Source organism: Drosophila navojoa, chromosome 4, assembly GCF_054131105.1.
Source record: "Drosophila navojoa isolate 15081-1374.11 chromosome 4, UAZ_NAV_1.0, whole genome shotgun sequence".
NCBI classification, from domain to species: Eukaryota; Metazoa; Arthropoda; class Insecta; order Diptera; family Drosophilidae; genus Drosophila; species Drosophila navojoa.
In genome coordinates, this window is record NC_142892.1 from 6,799,563 (window position 1) to 6,815,164 (window position 15,602).

Consider the following 15,602-nt stretch of genomic DNA (forward strand, 5'->3'; position numbering starts at 1 on the left):
GACCAGGCTTTGATTTGAACACTGAAGTGGGCACACGTTGTCTGTGTGTGAGTGAGTGTGCATGTGTGTGTGAGTGTGTGTATAGAAGATTTTCATCAGCAGCAGCGCAGCGAGATTGTCTGCTTTTTGGGTGGTGGCTGGGCCCCCGGTCCTGTGCTGCCTGATTGCTGTCCCGTTCCGGCTATCTCTTTTGCCCTCTTTTGGGGGTTGGTTTTGGTCTTTGGCTGAAGGTTTTGCTGTTTTCGGTTGCCGTTTCGGTTTTTGGTTTTTGGTTCTTGGTTTTTGGTCTTTGCTATTTATAACACTTGAATGGCCATTTATTTCATAATTTCGTATTGCCTCTCTTCATTGCAGTGCCTTTGACAACCTTTTCTACTACACCTAATATATTAAGTTTAAGCCAACGATTAAGACTCGAACGTCGACTGAAACGTAGACGACGCAAATATGTCCACTTTGTCGCTGCGCATACAGCTGGAGGGTGGTCGAGTGACGAAGACCATACAATTCCAACCAAATACAACAGTCTTCGATGCATGCAAAATCATACGCGATAAATTTGCCGAAGCAGTGCAGGGACAACGTGAGTAGACGCTCGATGAAGTCCTCAATCAATTTCTATTTATCTATATATTATATATTATCCTTACAGCTAGCGAATATGGACTCTTCATTTCGGATGAGCAGAACCAGCAGGGCGTTTGGCTAGAGGCCGGACGCACATTGGGCTACTATATACTGCATAATCAGGACACGCTCGAGTATCGGCGAAAGCTGCGCACTCTGCGTGTTCGCATGCTGGATGGCGCCGTGAAGACCATACTGGTCGATGACTCTCAGCCCGTTTCCCAATTGATGGTGGTCATTTGCACCAAGATTGGCATTACCAATCATGAGGAGTATGGGCTGGTGCGCGAGGACAATGAGGCGCAGAATGAGAATCTGCCCGATAATAAGTTTGCCACGCTGACGCTGAAGCGGAAGTTTACCGAGAAGGATCGCGATGCCAAAATGGAAAGTTTGCGCAAGAAGCTGAAAACCGACGATGAAAGTGAGTTGATGGCGCCATCTATTGACTGGCAACTTGACTAAAATTGAAATGTTTGTTGTGCTTGCAGTGAACTGGGTGGATGTGGGTCGCACACTGCGCGAACAGGGCATCGATGAGTCGGAGACGGTGCTGTTGCGTCGTCGTTTCTTCTTCTCGGATCAGAACATCGATTCGCGTGATCCAGTGCAGCTGAATCTGCTCTATGTGCAGGCCAGGGATGCCATTCTCGATGGCACTCATCCTGTTACACAGGATAAAGGTGAGTTTCGCTTGAAAATTATATGTTTATCTTTTTGAATTCCGATTTTTTGTTCTTTCCATTAGCTTGTGAATTCGCTGGCATTCAGGTGCACATACAATTCGGACCGCACAACGAGGCCAAGCATAAGCCCGGCTTCTTGGAGTAAGTGCAGCGCTTGAATCGGCTCTCTAATTATCATTCAATATATTCAACTATTTTCCTCCTCTACTCAGCTTGAAGGACTTCCTGCCCCAGTCGTATGTGCGCGTCAAGAGCATTGAGAAGAAAATCTTTGCGGAGCATAAAAAGCATTACGATCTAACGGAAATCGACGCCAAAGTTCTGTACACCAAGACCGCTCGGGAGTTGCCCACATACGGCGTCACCTTCTTCCTGGTCAAGGAGAAGATGAATGGCAAGAACAAGCTAGTGCCGCGCCTCCTGGGCGTTACCAAAGATTCTGTGCTGCGTCTGGATGAGCGCACCAAGGAGATCTTGGTCTCCTGGCCACTGACAACAGTTCGTCGCTGGGGCGCCTCACCGAACACGTTCACTTTGGACTTTGGCGACTATGCGAATCAATACTATTCGGTGCAAACGACCGAAGCCGAGCAGATTGTGCAGCTCATTGCGGGTTATATTGATATCATATTGAAGAAGAAACAGACCAAGGATCACTTTGGCATTGAGGGTGACGAGGGCTCCACCATGGTGGAGGAGTCCGTAGCGCCATCTAAGTGAGTTAGAAACAAATAAGAGGAGCTATAGTCTTTGATTCTAATGTTTGCTTTCTTTAATTTCAGGGCCACCTTCTTGCAGCATGAAACGAATCGCGTGGAGAAGCTGAACTTGGAAAGTCTAGCGCATCCGGGCATTATGCGGCCCTATGACGGTAAGTCCACTGAGTTCCATTTGATATATGTGAGATATTTGCACAAAGGCTTTTGCTTATTTTTTATATATGTAAAATATGCTTTAGCTAACTATTCTATTCTATTCTATTCAGGCTATCAAGTATTGCTAGTCCACAAAAAGATAGTTAAATAGAAAAGAACTTCTTTATAGACTATCTGCCTGATTGCTTTTTGCCTTTTAGTTTTTGTGTATGCTTCTGATAATTTATAATTTCTTATTTTTCGTACACTTTTCGTTTCTCTCTATCGATGTGGCTGACAGGTGAACGCACCTTTACGCAGAACGAAATGCAGACCGTGCAGTATGGCGCCTTTGTTGGCCAGGTGAATCATGCGCATCAACCGCCGACGGTAAGTAAACTAGAGAGATATGAATCTAGTCAATTTCATCCAACTTTCATTTCCTGCCATTTTGTCTAAGTTGCCATTGCACCTCTTAACCAAATACATAACCTCAAAGCGCCAAACTTTTGACATCTTAACTGAAACTAACTAGAAAATAAATTCTTTCATCTCTTAACATGCTGCAAACCATTTAGAAAACGGTCATGCCCAGTTTCACAAAGTATGTGGCAAAGCCTTAGATTCCAGATAAATTTATCTATATCTAACTGACTTTACTCTCGTATTATCTATGGTTATTAGACTAAGGAGGTACGCATTAGTTCTGTGAATCTAACCGAGCCGCAGCGTGCGCTTATTGGCTATATATCTGCCGGACAGGATGTCTTAATTCGCGCCGACGAGGAGCTGCGCACCAAGGTGAATTTTGAGTTAAGGAATATGTGATTAGATCTCGTTACGAATCTCTGAATCTATTCGCAGGCACCCATTCAAGAGCTGGGCAGTGATTTGCGTTCGATTGAGTGGCGTGAGAATACGCTGGACACCTCCAAGCAGGCCGTCAGCTCTCATGTGGCCACAATGAGTGCCGCCACGGCTCAGATTATAACCGCTTCGCAGCCGGATGAAGTGGACACGGAGGCCATTTCCGCATCGGTGTCCCAAATCGCGCAGACCATACCGGAGGTGACCAAGGAGGTGCGTCTGATTGCTGCGCTCATGGAGAACGACACAAATGGCGATCAGCTGCTGGAGGCAGCACGCAATCTGTGCAATGCCTTCAGTGACCTGCTGAAGGCTGCCGAGCCGGAGAGCAAGGAGCCACCGCAGCATCTGATAAATGCCGCCACCCGTGTGGGCGAAGCCACCACGCATGTGCTGAGCACCATTGCCGAGGAGGAGGCGCCTGAGAATCGGGATCTGCACGATATGCTGGTGGACCTGGGCAAGGCGGTGGCCAACACCACAGCCGCCTTGGTGCTGCGCGCCAAGAACATTGCCGCCAGCTGTGAGGATGATCAGGCGCGCAATCGCGTCATTGCCGCGGCTAGCCAGTGTGCACTGGCCACCAGTCAGCTGGTGGCCTGCGCCAAGGTGGTGGCACCCACTCTGCATAATGCGGCCTGTCGCGAGCAACTGGAGGCGGCGGCCCGTAACGTGGCTCGCGCCGTGAACTCGCTCTGCGAGGTCTGCAACGAGGCGAGCACCGATCCCAAGTTGAAGGCGGATCTGATGGATGCGGCACGCGATGTCTCCAAGAGCCTGCTGGACATGCTGGAGCATGTCAAGCTGAGCACACGGGAGCATGCGCATCGCACCAGCCAGGAGCTGAGTCCCGTCGAGAATGTCATCATTGGCACCGACGTCTTGGTGTCCACCAATGATCCACAGGAAATGGTGCGTCATGCCCGCACTCTGGGCCAGACCACAGCACAGCTCATCCAGAGCATCAAGGGCGAGGCGGATCAGCAAGAGGATGCGGACATGCAGCGACGTTTGCTGTCGGCCGCCAAGCAGCTGGCCGATGCCACAGCCAAGCTGGTTGAGGCCGCCCGTCTGTGCTCCTCCAATCCCCACGACTCGGACAATCAGAATGCGCTGCGCCGTGCCGCTGAGGAGCTGCGTGAGATTACGACCAGCACGGCCAATACGCCGGCCATGAAGCGAGGACTCATTCAGCGCTTGGAGTACCACTCGAAGCTGGCCGCCTCTGCGGCTACCCAGTGCATCTCGGCGGCCCAGAATGCGGTGCAGCACAGCCAGGACCATCAGACCAAGGAGTCGCTGCTGCAGGATTGCAAACGCGTGGCGGACACCATACCACGATTGGTCACATCGGTGAAGACGACGCGTGCTCAGCCAGACGATGCGCATGCACAGCTGAATTTGATTGAGGCCGCCGAGCAGTTCATCGAACCAGCTCTCCAGGTGTCCAAATCTTCACGTGCCCTGCGGCCGACTGTCACGGATATACCCTCGGCTACTCAGCTGTCCAAGAGTGCCTTGCACCTGGGCCAGGCTGTCTCGGAGCTGCATTCGGTGGCTCAGCGTGCGCGCGATGCCTGCGGCGGCCAGGAGCTGGAGTCAGCCTTGGAGGCTGTACGCAAGCTGCATCATGTGCTGGACGACACTCGCCAAGCGGCGCTAGCGGGTCAGCTGCGTCCACTGCCCGGCGAGACGGTGGAGAACACAGCCGACGAGCTGCGCAAGTCCGCCAAGAATGTGGGCATTGCCCTCAGCCAGCTGTTGAGCTCGGTGCTGCAGGGACAACGCCAGTATGCAGGCGCCGCTGGCCGTGACACGGCTTTGGCTCTGGGCGAGTTCACGAAGAGCGTGCACGGCGTGGCGGCGACTACACAGAATCCGACCATCATTGACTGCGCCGACGATGTGGTGACCAGCTCTGCACAGCTGATTGAGCAGGCACAGCGCACGCTGAAGGGCGTCTCTGATCCGCAGGCATTGACCCAGGCGGGACGCGATGTTACGGGCGCCCTGTCCCGCACCGTGGACTGCATACCTGGACAGCGTGAGGTGGATGCCGCCCTGCGCAACGTGAGCGATCTCAGCGAGATCTTGTCTGTGAGCGAATTCCCACCATCGAATCGGCCATACGCCGAGCTGCAATCGGAGCTGAAGCAGGTCGCCGAGCAGCTGAGCACCGCCGGCGGGCAGATCGTCCAATCGTATGCCAGTCCGGCTCTGCTGGCTGACAGCAGTCAACAATTCGCGGCCAACTACAGGGATCTGTTGTCCGTGAGCATGCAAATGGCCGGACAAGCCCAGACGGATGAGCCCGTGCGCTCCCAGATGATCGACAGCCTGCGCAATGTATCGACGCAGTCGTGCTCGCTGCTCTCCACGGCCAAGTCCATTGCCGCCGATCCCGGCCAGCCGAACGCCAAGAATCTGTTGCTTGCCGCCGCACGCAGCGTGACGGAGAGCATCAATCAGCTGGTGGATGCCAGCATTCAGTCCGCTCCGGGGCAGAAGGAATGCGATAATGCCATACGCAACATTGATGCATTGCGTCGGATGCTCGACTATCCGCACGAGCCGATCAACGAGATGGGCTACTTTGATTGCGTGGAGCAGGCGACGGCCAAGTCACGCAACCTGGGCTATGCCATCTCCGAGATGATCAACAATGCGAAACAGTCGCAGCACGTGGAGTTCAGTCAGTCGGTGAACAATGTGAATGAATCGATTCAGGGACTGATGGAGAGCTCTTCGCAGGCGGCCTATCTTATCGGTGTCTCGCATCCCAGCAGTGTGGCCGGGCGTCCAGGAATCATTGACCAGGCGCAGCTGACGTGGGCCTATCAGGGCATTCGCCAGCATTGCGACATTGTGAGCAGCCCCCAGTCGGGCAAGCCGCAGATGATCTCGGCCCTGACCGTGATAGCCAAGCACACGAGCTACCTGTGCTCCATTTGCCGGCAGGCGAGCATGAACACCAACAATCCGGTGGCCAAGAATGAGTTCATTGTGCTGGCCAAGCAGGTGGCAACGGCCACATCGGATCTGGTGCAGGACATCAAGGCCATTGAGGAAAATCCTACGGGTGGCAATCGGGATCGACTTGTTGAACCGCTGCTGGAGGCTGTCAAGGCAGTGCGTCAATATGCCTCCAGTCCAGAGTTTATATCGATACCAGCGAAAATCTCAGCCGAGGGTCGCAAGGCCCAGGAGCCGGTCATTCAGGCGGGACGCGGTGTCATCGATGGTGTCGTCGAGATGGTCAAGGCCGCCAAATCGCTGGCCTTGACTCCGGATAATCCGCCAGTGTGGCAGCAGCTGTCCATGCACTCCACCCCAGTCTCCGAGTCCGTGAAGCGACTCGTCGATAACATCCGGGACAAGGCACCAGGACAGGCGCAATGCGAGCAGGTGCTCCACACCTTGGGCACCTGCACACGTGAGCTGGACAGCTGCGCCTTGGCTGCCAATGCTCAGGGCTTGAGCCGCCGTCGGGACAACAATTTGCATGGCTTCAGTGGCCAAACAATGAACGCTGCTGCGGAGCTCTTGGATAAATTGGAACCGATTCGCGTAGCTGGAAAGAACAATGCGGAGCAACTGGGCCATGCTGTGGGCGAGATCTCGCGCTATGTTGTGCCCATGGTGAATGGTGCCATTGGCGCCTGCACTCACATCGTGCACAGCCAGCAGCAGATGTCGCTGATCAACCAGACCAAGTCGGTGGTGGAGAGCGCCATTACACTGGTGCAATCGGCCAAGGATTCGGCGGGCAATCCGCGCGCCACTCACGCTCATCCACGCCTCGACGAGGCCATCGATGGCACACGAGAGGCCATTCAGGAATTGCAGCAGGCTGTGGAGAAGATCAACGCTGAGACGGGCATTGTGACGGGCCTGATGGAGCAGGTGAACCGTGCGATCACTCGACTGACAGACAAGCGCCAGTCGTTGCTGAACGCCTCCTACTCGGACAGCTTTGTGGACTATCAGACGCGCATGGTGGCCACGGCCAAGGAGATCGCGCGCCTGGGCAACGAAATGAATGCCAAGAGCAGTGTGGAGCCAGCCGTTCTGCCACAGCTGGCCGTCGAAATGACCCAGCACTACCAGCTGCTCACCCAGGATTCGGTAGGTGCGAGCACCACGACCACCTCGCCGGATGTGGCGATGCGCATACGCAGCACCGTCATTGATTTGGGCCGTTCCATCAGCTCGATGATTCAATCGTCGGCGGGCGGCGCTAGTCCCAATGATGCCAGTGCCCAGAAGGAGATTGCACGCAATGCTCGCGAGGTGTCCGAGAAGGTGGCCCAAGTCTTGGCCGCTCTCCAAGCTGGCTCTCGCGGCACCCAGGCCTGCATCAATGCGGCCCACACTGTCTCGGGCATTATCGGAGATCTGGACACGACCATTATGTTTGCCACGGCCGGTACGCTGCACTCGGATGGCGATGGCAGCTTTGCCGATCATCGCGAGCATATTCTGCAAACGGCCAAGGCGCTGGTGGAGGACACCAAGGTGTTGGTCACTGGAGCAGCTGGCACTCAGGATCAGCTGGCGAATGCGGCACAGAATGCTGTTTCAACCATAAGTGAGTACACACTGAGAAGATTCCACCAATCGTTACTTGCAAATATTAATTATTCTTTATCTCTAGCCCAACTGGCGGAGGCCGTAAAGCGCGGCGCCTGCTCCTTGGGTTCCTCGCAGCCCGACTCGCAGGTCATGGTCATCAATGCTGTCAAGGATGTGGCCTCGGCTCTAGGAGATTTGATCAACTGCACGAAATTGGCTTCAGGCAAGCCCATACACGATCCGTCGATGCAGGGCCTCAAGGAAAGCGCCAGGGTAAGTCTTTTGTACCTTCCCCTTGGATCTACCCTCTCTGTCTTTTCATCTCTCTCTAGTGTTTTTTTTTTTTAATACTTTCACTTTGCTGTAAAGCTTTCGTTGTTGTGGCTTTTTTAATAGTGTATAATATTTATAGTGATTATTTATTTTTGGTATTTTTTTAAACTGTAACTGACTTTAATGTGGTTATGGCCTGATTAAAAAACATTGTCAGAGAAGTTTGAAGTTTAAAAAAAGAATGAAAGTTTAGAAAAAGTTGAATAAAACTAAGCAAATGAGAAAATAATGTAAAATTGCCCTCAACTGGTTGCAATTCGAGTAGCACACATCCCATTAGTATTCAAATTTTTTTGTTTTATTATCCTTAAGTTATTTATTTAAATAAAAGGCTGCCCGTACACCCACACAGACATATAAGCATACATAAATGTTGTTTGTGGCATTTAAAGTACAGAAAAGCAAAACGATATGATATAATTATTAATTCCATTATTTACACAAGTAAAATATTTAACTGGCTTTGGCACTTACATATAAAATACCACAAAAACTACTTTTAAGAAATACCCTATATAAATGTACTATTTAATACCATTTTGCTGTTACTGTCGCCGCTGATGTTTCACTGCACCAAACGAGCTTTTGAAGGCAACTCGTCGCGGCTGCTTCAACTCCAACTCCAACTCAATCTCAATCTAAATGTGAATCACCTGCTGCTCTTGCCGCTGCTGCTGTTGGCTGTCTCTTTTTGCATATCTCTTAAATGTTATTAATTACTTTCAATGTCTAACCACACAAACACACACATACTCTCTCCGATTCTCTCTTACACACACATGGGTACAAACCGCCCCTTCAACAACATGTTTCGCACCATTTTCTCATCCCGGCGTTGTGTCCAGCTCTAACTTCTTGGTCAAAAAGCATTCAACAAACACCCAGCCCAGCCACCCTTTCTGCCTGCTGCTCTGCATGTATTTGCCGTGCTCTCGCTCTCACTACAATTGTGTCTCTCTTTGTCGATCCACCACCACCGACACCCACTCACCAGTCAAACAACCACCCACATTGTAAAAAGCAAACAAAAAACAAAAAATCCATAAAATTTTGTATATTTTCGTTTTCGTTTTATGCTAATTTGTGCGCGTTCGACGTCTCTGCTCTTCTCTCTCTTCCCATACACACACATATACGCATACACATACACATACAAAAAAAAAAAAACAACAATTCCTCATGAACTGTACAAAATACGCAAATCGTACTCAAAACAAAAATTGCTCTCTTCATGCGCTGCGCTCGTTGTGGAATGTATATAAATATATATACGCCATCTATCGATTTGAACATGCATCTATATTCAAATTCGATTTGTCGCTATCGATATCGAACATACACACACACAACTACAATGCAGACGCTTCAAGATGTTTGCCAATCAGCTGCCAGCGCCCAAACAGAAACTAACACACACACACGCCCCCCTCAGCAGCCAGCGTCGGCAGCGGCAGCAGCAGCACTAGCAACAGCAGCGACAGCAAACGGAATCACGAGTCATTAAGTGGGCTGCTGATAGGGGGCGCCACCCACATCAATTTGGAAACTTGAACGAAATTCTTTCTGCAACATTATAAACATTAATCATTGCACAAGCAAAAAGCCAACATTATTCCAAAACATTTAAAACTTTGTAAAACTTGTAGATGCACTTGGAGAGTCAATTGGGGCCAGCATCAATTGATATACATTTATTTATCTTGTATGTATGTGTGAAGTTGTTCTGTCGTACATGAAATAGAAAGAACTTTCTAGCCTTTTGCAAAAGTCATTGTGGTTTAGCTTTACCTCAAAAAGTAAATTTGTACTCATATCAATTCTAGAAACCCTATTCTTACATATATCTGCATATCCATTCATATTTCTTGCTCTCCATAGCATCTGCAGGTTCTTTACCTTTTGTGTCGATTGTTATAGTCCCTTAATAAATAATTGTTGCCTAGAAGGATGTCCTTTTTTATACCATGTCTAATTTATCAAATAAAGTCTTTTATTACGTGTCAAATCAATCATCAAATTGTTTCTTAGAATAATAATTAGAGTAGTGTCAAAGCCATGTAGAAGTAGTTTTATAATTTGTAGATCTATTTTGTATTTTGTAGCCTCTAGAGATTATAGTTATTTCTACTATATTACATTACAATATTTTTCTATAAAACCTAACATTAATCACAAAACATTTCTGCTCAAAAAACAACAAAAACACTTTGTTATTGGCATTTAGGTGATGGTGCTGAATGTTTCCTCGTTGCTGAAGACCGTCAAAGCTGTGGAGGATGAGCACACGCGCGGCACCCGCGCCATGGAGGCCACCGTGGAGGCCATCTCCCAGGAGATGCGCGTAAGTACCATGATGAAAGCCTAGTAAAAAAAAGAAAACCGCCTTTAATCTCGAATTTTCTTTATAAATAGGCCATGCAGACACCTCCGCCAGTGGGCAGCGCCCAAGTGGGACCCGAGGACTTGATACGCGTCACCATGAACGTGACTGCGGCCACGGCAAAGGCTGTTGCCGCCGGCACCTCCAATCTGCAGGCGGATATTGTGGCTGCCGCCAATCTGGGTCGCCGTGCCATATCAGACATGTTGATGGTCTGCCGCTCCGTCGCCTGGAACTGTGCCGAGACGGATGAGCTGCGCGTGCGCACCCTGGAGGCGGGCACCTCCGTGGCCGAGTCCTACCGGGAGCTCTTGAATGGCATTCTGCACAACTGCAGCGCCGACGATCGCATGCATCTGTCGCGTCGCGTGGCCAAGTGTGTCACAGATCTGGTGGCCATGGCCCGTTTGCTGAAGGGCTCCGACTGGATCGATCCAGAGGATCCCACGGTCATAGCTGAGAATGAGCTGCTCGGCGCCGCAGCCTCCATTGATGCAGCTGCCAAGAAGTTGGCATCGCTGCGGCCACGCCGTCAGGCGGATGTTAAGGTGAGTCCCCCATGATCTCTATTCGGCTTATAACGGCATATAACTCTAGTTTTAATGGTGAATGTGCTATGGTGAATTGAAACTAACTGAACTACCGCTCGCTCGTCTCCACAATCAGCTGTCATCTGTTTAACCAGCCACCAAAATCAACCAAACTACCTATCCACTACCTCATCTAACGATTCCAGTGAGATATGTTTGATATTCTTGGTTGTTACATTCAAAAGTTCACCCAGGAATCAAACATATTATTACTGTGATCGCTGAAACTCTACTAAAACGAAACTAAAACGAAAATACAAATTGAAACCAAAACAAAATTCAAATAACTAAACTAAAACTCAAATGGTGTTTGCTTATCTATAATCCAAATATATCTAAGTGACTTCCAATTGGATGCCAATTGGACTGTATTTCCTGAGCTAACTCATTTCATACCCATTCACAGATCGAGCTGGATGAGAACATGAAGTTCGACGAGATGATTCTGGAGGCTGCCAAGGGCATTATGGGCGCTTCGGCTGCCCTGGTGCGTGCGGCCAATGCGGCGCAGCGCGAGCTGATTGACCAGGGCAAGGTGGCTCGACGTCCACTCACCAGCTCCGACGACGGCCAGTGGTCGGAGGGTCTCATCTCAGCCGCTCGCCTGGTGGCTGCAGCGACGCACAGCTTGGTGGAGGCTGCGCAGAATTTGGTGCGCGGCGTGGGCACGGAGGAGATGCTGATCTCCACGGCCAAGCAGGTGGCTGCCTCGACTGCACAATTGCTAATTGCCTGCAAGGTGAAATCGAATCCCAATTCGGAGGCGGGTCGCCGTCTGCAGGCTGCGGGCAATGCAGTCATCAAGTCCACAGACAATTTGGTGCACGCTGCACAGCAGGGCCTGGAGGCCGAGGAGGAGCATTCGCTGAAGATCAACACATCGATGGTGGATGGCATGGCGCAGGAGATCAATGCACGCTCCGCTGTGCTGCGCAAGGAGAAAGAGCTGGAGGAGGCGCGTCAGCGCCTCAAGCATGTGCGCCAGGCGCAGCGCTATGCCAAGAATACCCAGGGATTCACCACAGACGAGAGCGACACGGAATATGCCTATGGCACGCTCAACAGGAGCCAGAACAATGTATGAACAGGTTTCCTTTTCCGACTTGGACTTAGATCTTAGACATTAGACTGCACCAATGAATTGGCCTTGTTAAGACTCTCACTTGGTGTCGGTGTAGTTGTTGTAGTTGTAACTGAATCTAACCCTAATCTCTCTAACCAACCAAATGTCTCTTTCTCTTGCTAACCTTTAACAGACTCTGGGTCGTGGAGGAGGTGCCTACTATGGCTCGCAGTCGGGCGATCTGCCCAGCTCGCCGAGCTATTATACGGGCTCGGGCGCGGGCAGTCAACAGAAGCATCATTATAACTATGCCAGTCCGCAGCCCCAGCATTTCCATCATCCGGGCGCCGTGTCGCCGCCGCCATCCAACTATGCGGTCATGGATGATGTCAATGGGGACTTTCCGCCACCGCCGCCGCCGTTGTCGACGACCATTTCTAATATGCAGACCGCGACGTCGACTCACAGTTTTCGCTCTAATCCCAAACTAACAGCCAATGCTGTGCCCCGCCCCTACCCAGGCAGTCCAGTGGGCGGCGCGGGCAGCAATGGCTTCACAACCATATCCGCAAGCACACCCACTAACGCCAACAACTACCAGCAAAGCTTTGAATCGTCCAGCATTAAAACTCAGAACTCATCCACATCGGGCGCGCCCCCAACTGTGCCACCACCGCCACCACAGAAGCCCACTGGCAATCGCAATCTGGAGGCCTGTGTACAGGATCTGCATGACAAAACGTTCGGCCAGGGCGGTGTGGTGGAGATAACTGGCGGCAATGCCTATCCCGGTCAGAACTACGAGGGCTACACATCCAGGTGAGTCCACATACAGATGTGAGGTGCTCAAATGCTAACCTTTAGCCACGCCCTTCAGCAGATACGAGACGCGCAACTTCGACAAGACAGCCAACACCAGCAGCAACAGCGAATCGGGCCTGGTGAAGCCGCTCGAGTCGAGCTTTTCGCAGATGACGCTCAACACGGACGGCGGCAAGATCAGCATTGTGGATCAGGGCTCCGAGCGGCTAACCTCAATGACGCAGCGCGTCATGGAGCGCAAATCGTTTACAACCACAACAGAGTCGCGGTCCGAAACGAAAACGGAGAAGCACAGTTTTCGCCTGGAGTAGATAGCCTAAGCTGGAGCAGCAGGAGCAGCAGCTGCGATTGAAACTAAACGATAATGTTTGCCAAATGTGCTTTTAACATTTACATACATACTAATAGCAATAATTTAACAATTAATTATAATTAGCAACTAGCGTTAAAATGTCTATATATATAATACACACAGAAACACACGCAGCCACACACACACTACACACATACCCTATATACACACGGTTTGGATTTCTTTTCATAATTTCCATTTATGCGTTTCTTGTGTATATTTGTTGTGCTTATTTCTCTGCCATTTATATTGCCAATTGTTTATACACACTCACACACACACACAGACACACTCCTTCTGAAAATCCGTCGAATCTATATTACATACAATTCTTTATACTAATCAAAACGCAACACAATTGCCCTTAATCTGTAACCAGAACTTAATGCAAATTGAGTTCAACGATTTAAATGTTAGTTCAATGCAATTTATTACTGTGCACATAAAAACAAACAGCTATATACTACAAACCATGTAATCGAGTAATCTATATTTAACGCGACTTTAGTTAATTCAAATGTTGTTCACATAACGTTTAGTTCGTAAACCATATATGTATGTAATAATTGTTCTATGTTCTTCTATAAAAACGGAGTCTATGCTCTCATCATTTGGTTTTTTGTATATACGAGTACATATGTATGTATATGTGAGCCGTCGTGTATACGTAATTGCATATTTTATAATTGTGTATGTTTTGTAAATTAATAAAAAAAATAAAATATTTTAACAATATATGAATGAATGATTTATTGGGGTTAAAGTTTGGCCATAACCGAATTCAACGTCCCTTGAGTTATTTGCATATATATAGACAAAACCTCTATTAAATAAAACAATCCAAATATTTTACATCAATATTCACAATCCATCAATTATTTCACATACAATATCTACAATTTTTTACAGCAAATTTCTACAAAAAATAAATGCAACAAATAGTCTTTCCGTTAAGATGGTCCTCTAGATAAACCTCCACCAATTACTTGTACTCCTGGTTCAATTGACGACCAATCAGCCAACGTCTGATCTCCGAGGTGCCAGCTCCAATCTCATAAAGCTTTGCATCCCGCAAAATGCGTCCAGTTGGATTGTCATTGATGTAGCCATTGCCGCCCAGAATCTGAATGGCATCCAAGGCCACCTGTGTAGCTTTCTCGGCGCTGTACAAGATGACGCCGGCACAGTCCTTGCTGCTACGAATGCCCGCATCGCAGGCTCGGGCCACTGCATACAAATAGCTGCGGCAGGCACCCAGAGTCGTGTACATATCTGCCATCTTGCCTTGCAGCAGCTGGAACTCGCCAATTAGCTTGCCCATTTGCTTGCGCTGATGGGCATAGTCGAAGGAGACATCGCAGGCGGCCTGCATGAGGCCTACTGGTCCGGCAGCTAGAACCAAACGCTCGTAATCCAGACCCGACATCAGCACGTAAACGCCTTTGTTCTCCTGGCCCAGTATGTTCTTTGCTGGCACCTTGAGATCCTGAAAGACGAGCTCGCAGGTGCTGCTGCCACGCATACCTAGTTTGTCCAGTTTCTGGGCTACACTAAATCCTTCCCAGCCTGTCTCTATGATGAAAGCTGTAATTGCATGTCTGTCTGGAACACCGCTTGCTCCAGTCTTAGCATACACGATCAGTGTTTCGGCATCTGAGCCATTAGTAATCCAGAATTTGCTGCCATTTAGTACATAGTAGTCGCCTTTGCGTTCCGCGCGTAGCTTCATGGAGACGACATCCGAGCCGGCTCCAGGCTCCGACATAGCCAGACCGCCAATATGTTCGCCACTGCACAACTTGGGCAGATATTTTTCCTTCTGCTCCGGCGTGCCGTTCTTGGTCAATTGATTGATGCATAGATTGGAATGTGCTCCGTAGGAAAGTGCTACGCCTCCAGCAGCTCTGTAAGAAGTGAGAGGCGTAATGGCTGCAGTCCTGGAGTAAAATCTTAATCTTAGTTACCTTGAAATCTCTTCCATAATGATGCAGTGATCCAAATAGGTGCCGCCAGTACCACCATACTCCGGCTCCGCCGTAATGCCGAGGAAACCAAGCTCGCCCATCTGCTTCCAGAATGATCGTAGATTCCTGATTAAAACTGGAGTAAGTAAAGTTGACTTTGTAGGTCTTCAGCCTGACTCACTTGAAACTGTCTAGCTTATCGATTTCCTTGGCATATGGTGCCAATTCCTTTTGAAAGAAATTGAAAGCAATTTCACGCAACTTCTGTTGCTCCTCATTGAGGCCAAACAAGGCGTCATTTATGGGGTAATGTGTAAGTGTGCGTATCCATGGCGCGGCAGTCTGCAGACGACGTCCACTATGTTGCAACAACCTTTGGGCAACGAAACGCAAAGCCATTTCAGGGAGAATGTAAAAGAATGTAACAAGTGTTACCTAACCTTTGATCAGCTGTGTGAGGGAGGGCTGCCCACAATGGCGCAACAAGTGGCA

The 15,602-nt window shown here is 49.6% G+C and overlaps 2 protein-coding genes across 8 annotated transcripts in view; one reads left to right on the forward strand and one right to left on the reverse strand.

Moving 5' to 3' along the window:
* Positions 1–13,737, forward strand: part of rhea (Talin_middle and talin-RS domain-containing protein rhea) — a 32,243-nt gene extending 18,506 nt beyond the window's left edge. For 4 of the 7 annotated variants that reach the window (XM_018099806.3, XM_030383020.2, XM_089260261.1 and 1 more), the window contains 15 exons: positions 355–583; positions 653–1,051; positions 1,119–1,310; positions 1,376–1,454; positions 1,526–2,029; positions 2,096–2,184; positions 2,469–2,557; positions 2,852–2,968; positions 3,032–7,622; positions 7,689–7,879; positions 10,164–10,280; positions 10,352–10,867; positions 11,316–11,987; positions 12,166–12,791; positions 12,850–13,737. In XM_018099806.3, coding sequence (XP_017955295.1) covers positions 448–583; positions 653–1,051; positions 1,119–1,310; positions 1,376–1,454; positions 1,526–2,029; positions 2,096–2,184; positions 2,469–2,557; positions 2,852–2,968; positions 3,032–7,622; positions 7,689–7,879; positions 10,164–10,280; positions 10,352–10,867; positions 11,316–11,987; positions 12,166–12,791; positions 12,850–13,105 — 8,574 coding nt within the window. In that variant the 5' untranslated portion in view covers positions 355–447 and the 3' untranslated portion in view covers positions 13,106–13,737. Of the gene's footprint in view, positions 1–354; positions 584–652; positions 1,052–1,118; positions 1,311–1,375; positions 1,455–1,525; positions 2,030–2,095; positions 2,185–2,468; positions 2,558–2,745; positions 2,772–2,851; positions 2,969–3,031; positions 7,623–7,688; positions 7,880–10,163; positions 10,281–10,351; positions 10,868–11,315; positions 11,988–12,165; positions 12,792–12,849 lie in introns of those variants that run through there. The other 3 variants (XM_018099808.3, XM_018099807.3, XM_018099809.3) reach the window with 3 other exon arrangements.
* A 254-nt stretch (positions 13,738–13,991) lies between these two features.
* LOC108650639 (isovaleryl-CoA dehydrogenase, mitochondrial) lies at positions 13,992–15,583 on the reverse strand. The gene is made up of 3 exons (XM_018099846.3): positions 15,292–15,583; positions 15,111–15,236; positions 13,992–15,050 (listed from the first exon to the last, which is right to left on the reverse strand). The coding sequence occupies exons 1-3, from the start codon at positions 15,507–15,509 to the stop codon at positions 14,129–14,131; spliced, it is 1,266 nt and encodes a 421-aa protein (XP_017955335.1). The 5' UTR covers positions 15,510–15,583; the 3' UTR covers positions 13,992–14,128.
* Between the last annotated feature and the right edge of the window lie 19 nt (positions 15,584–15,602).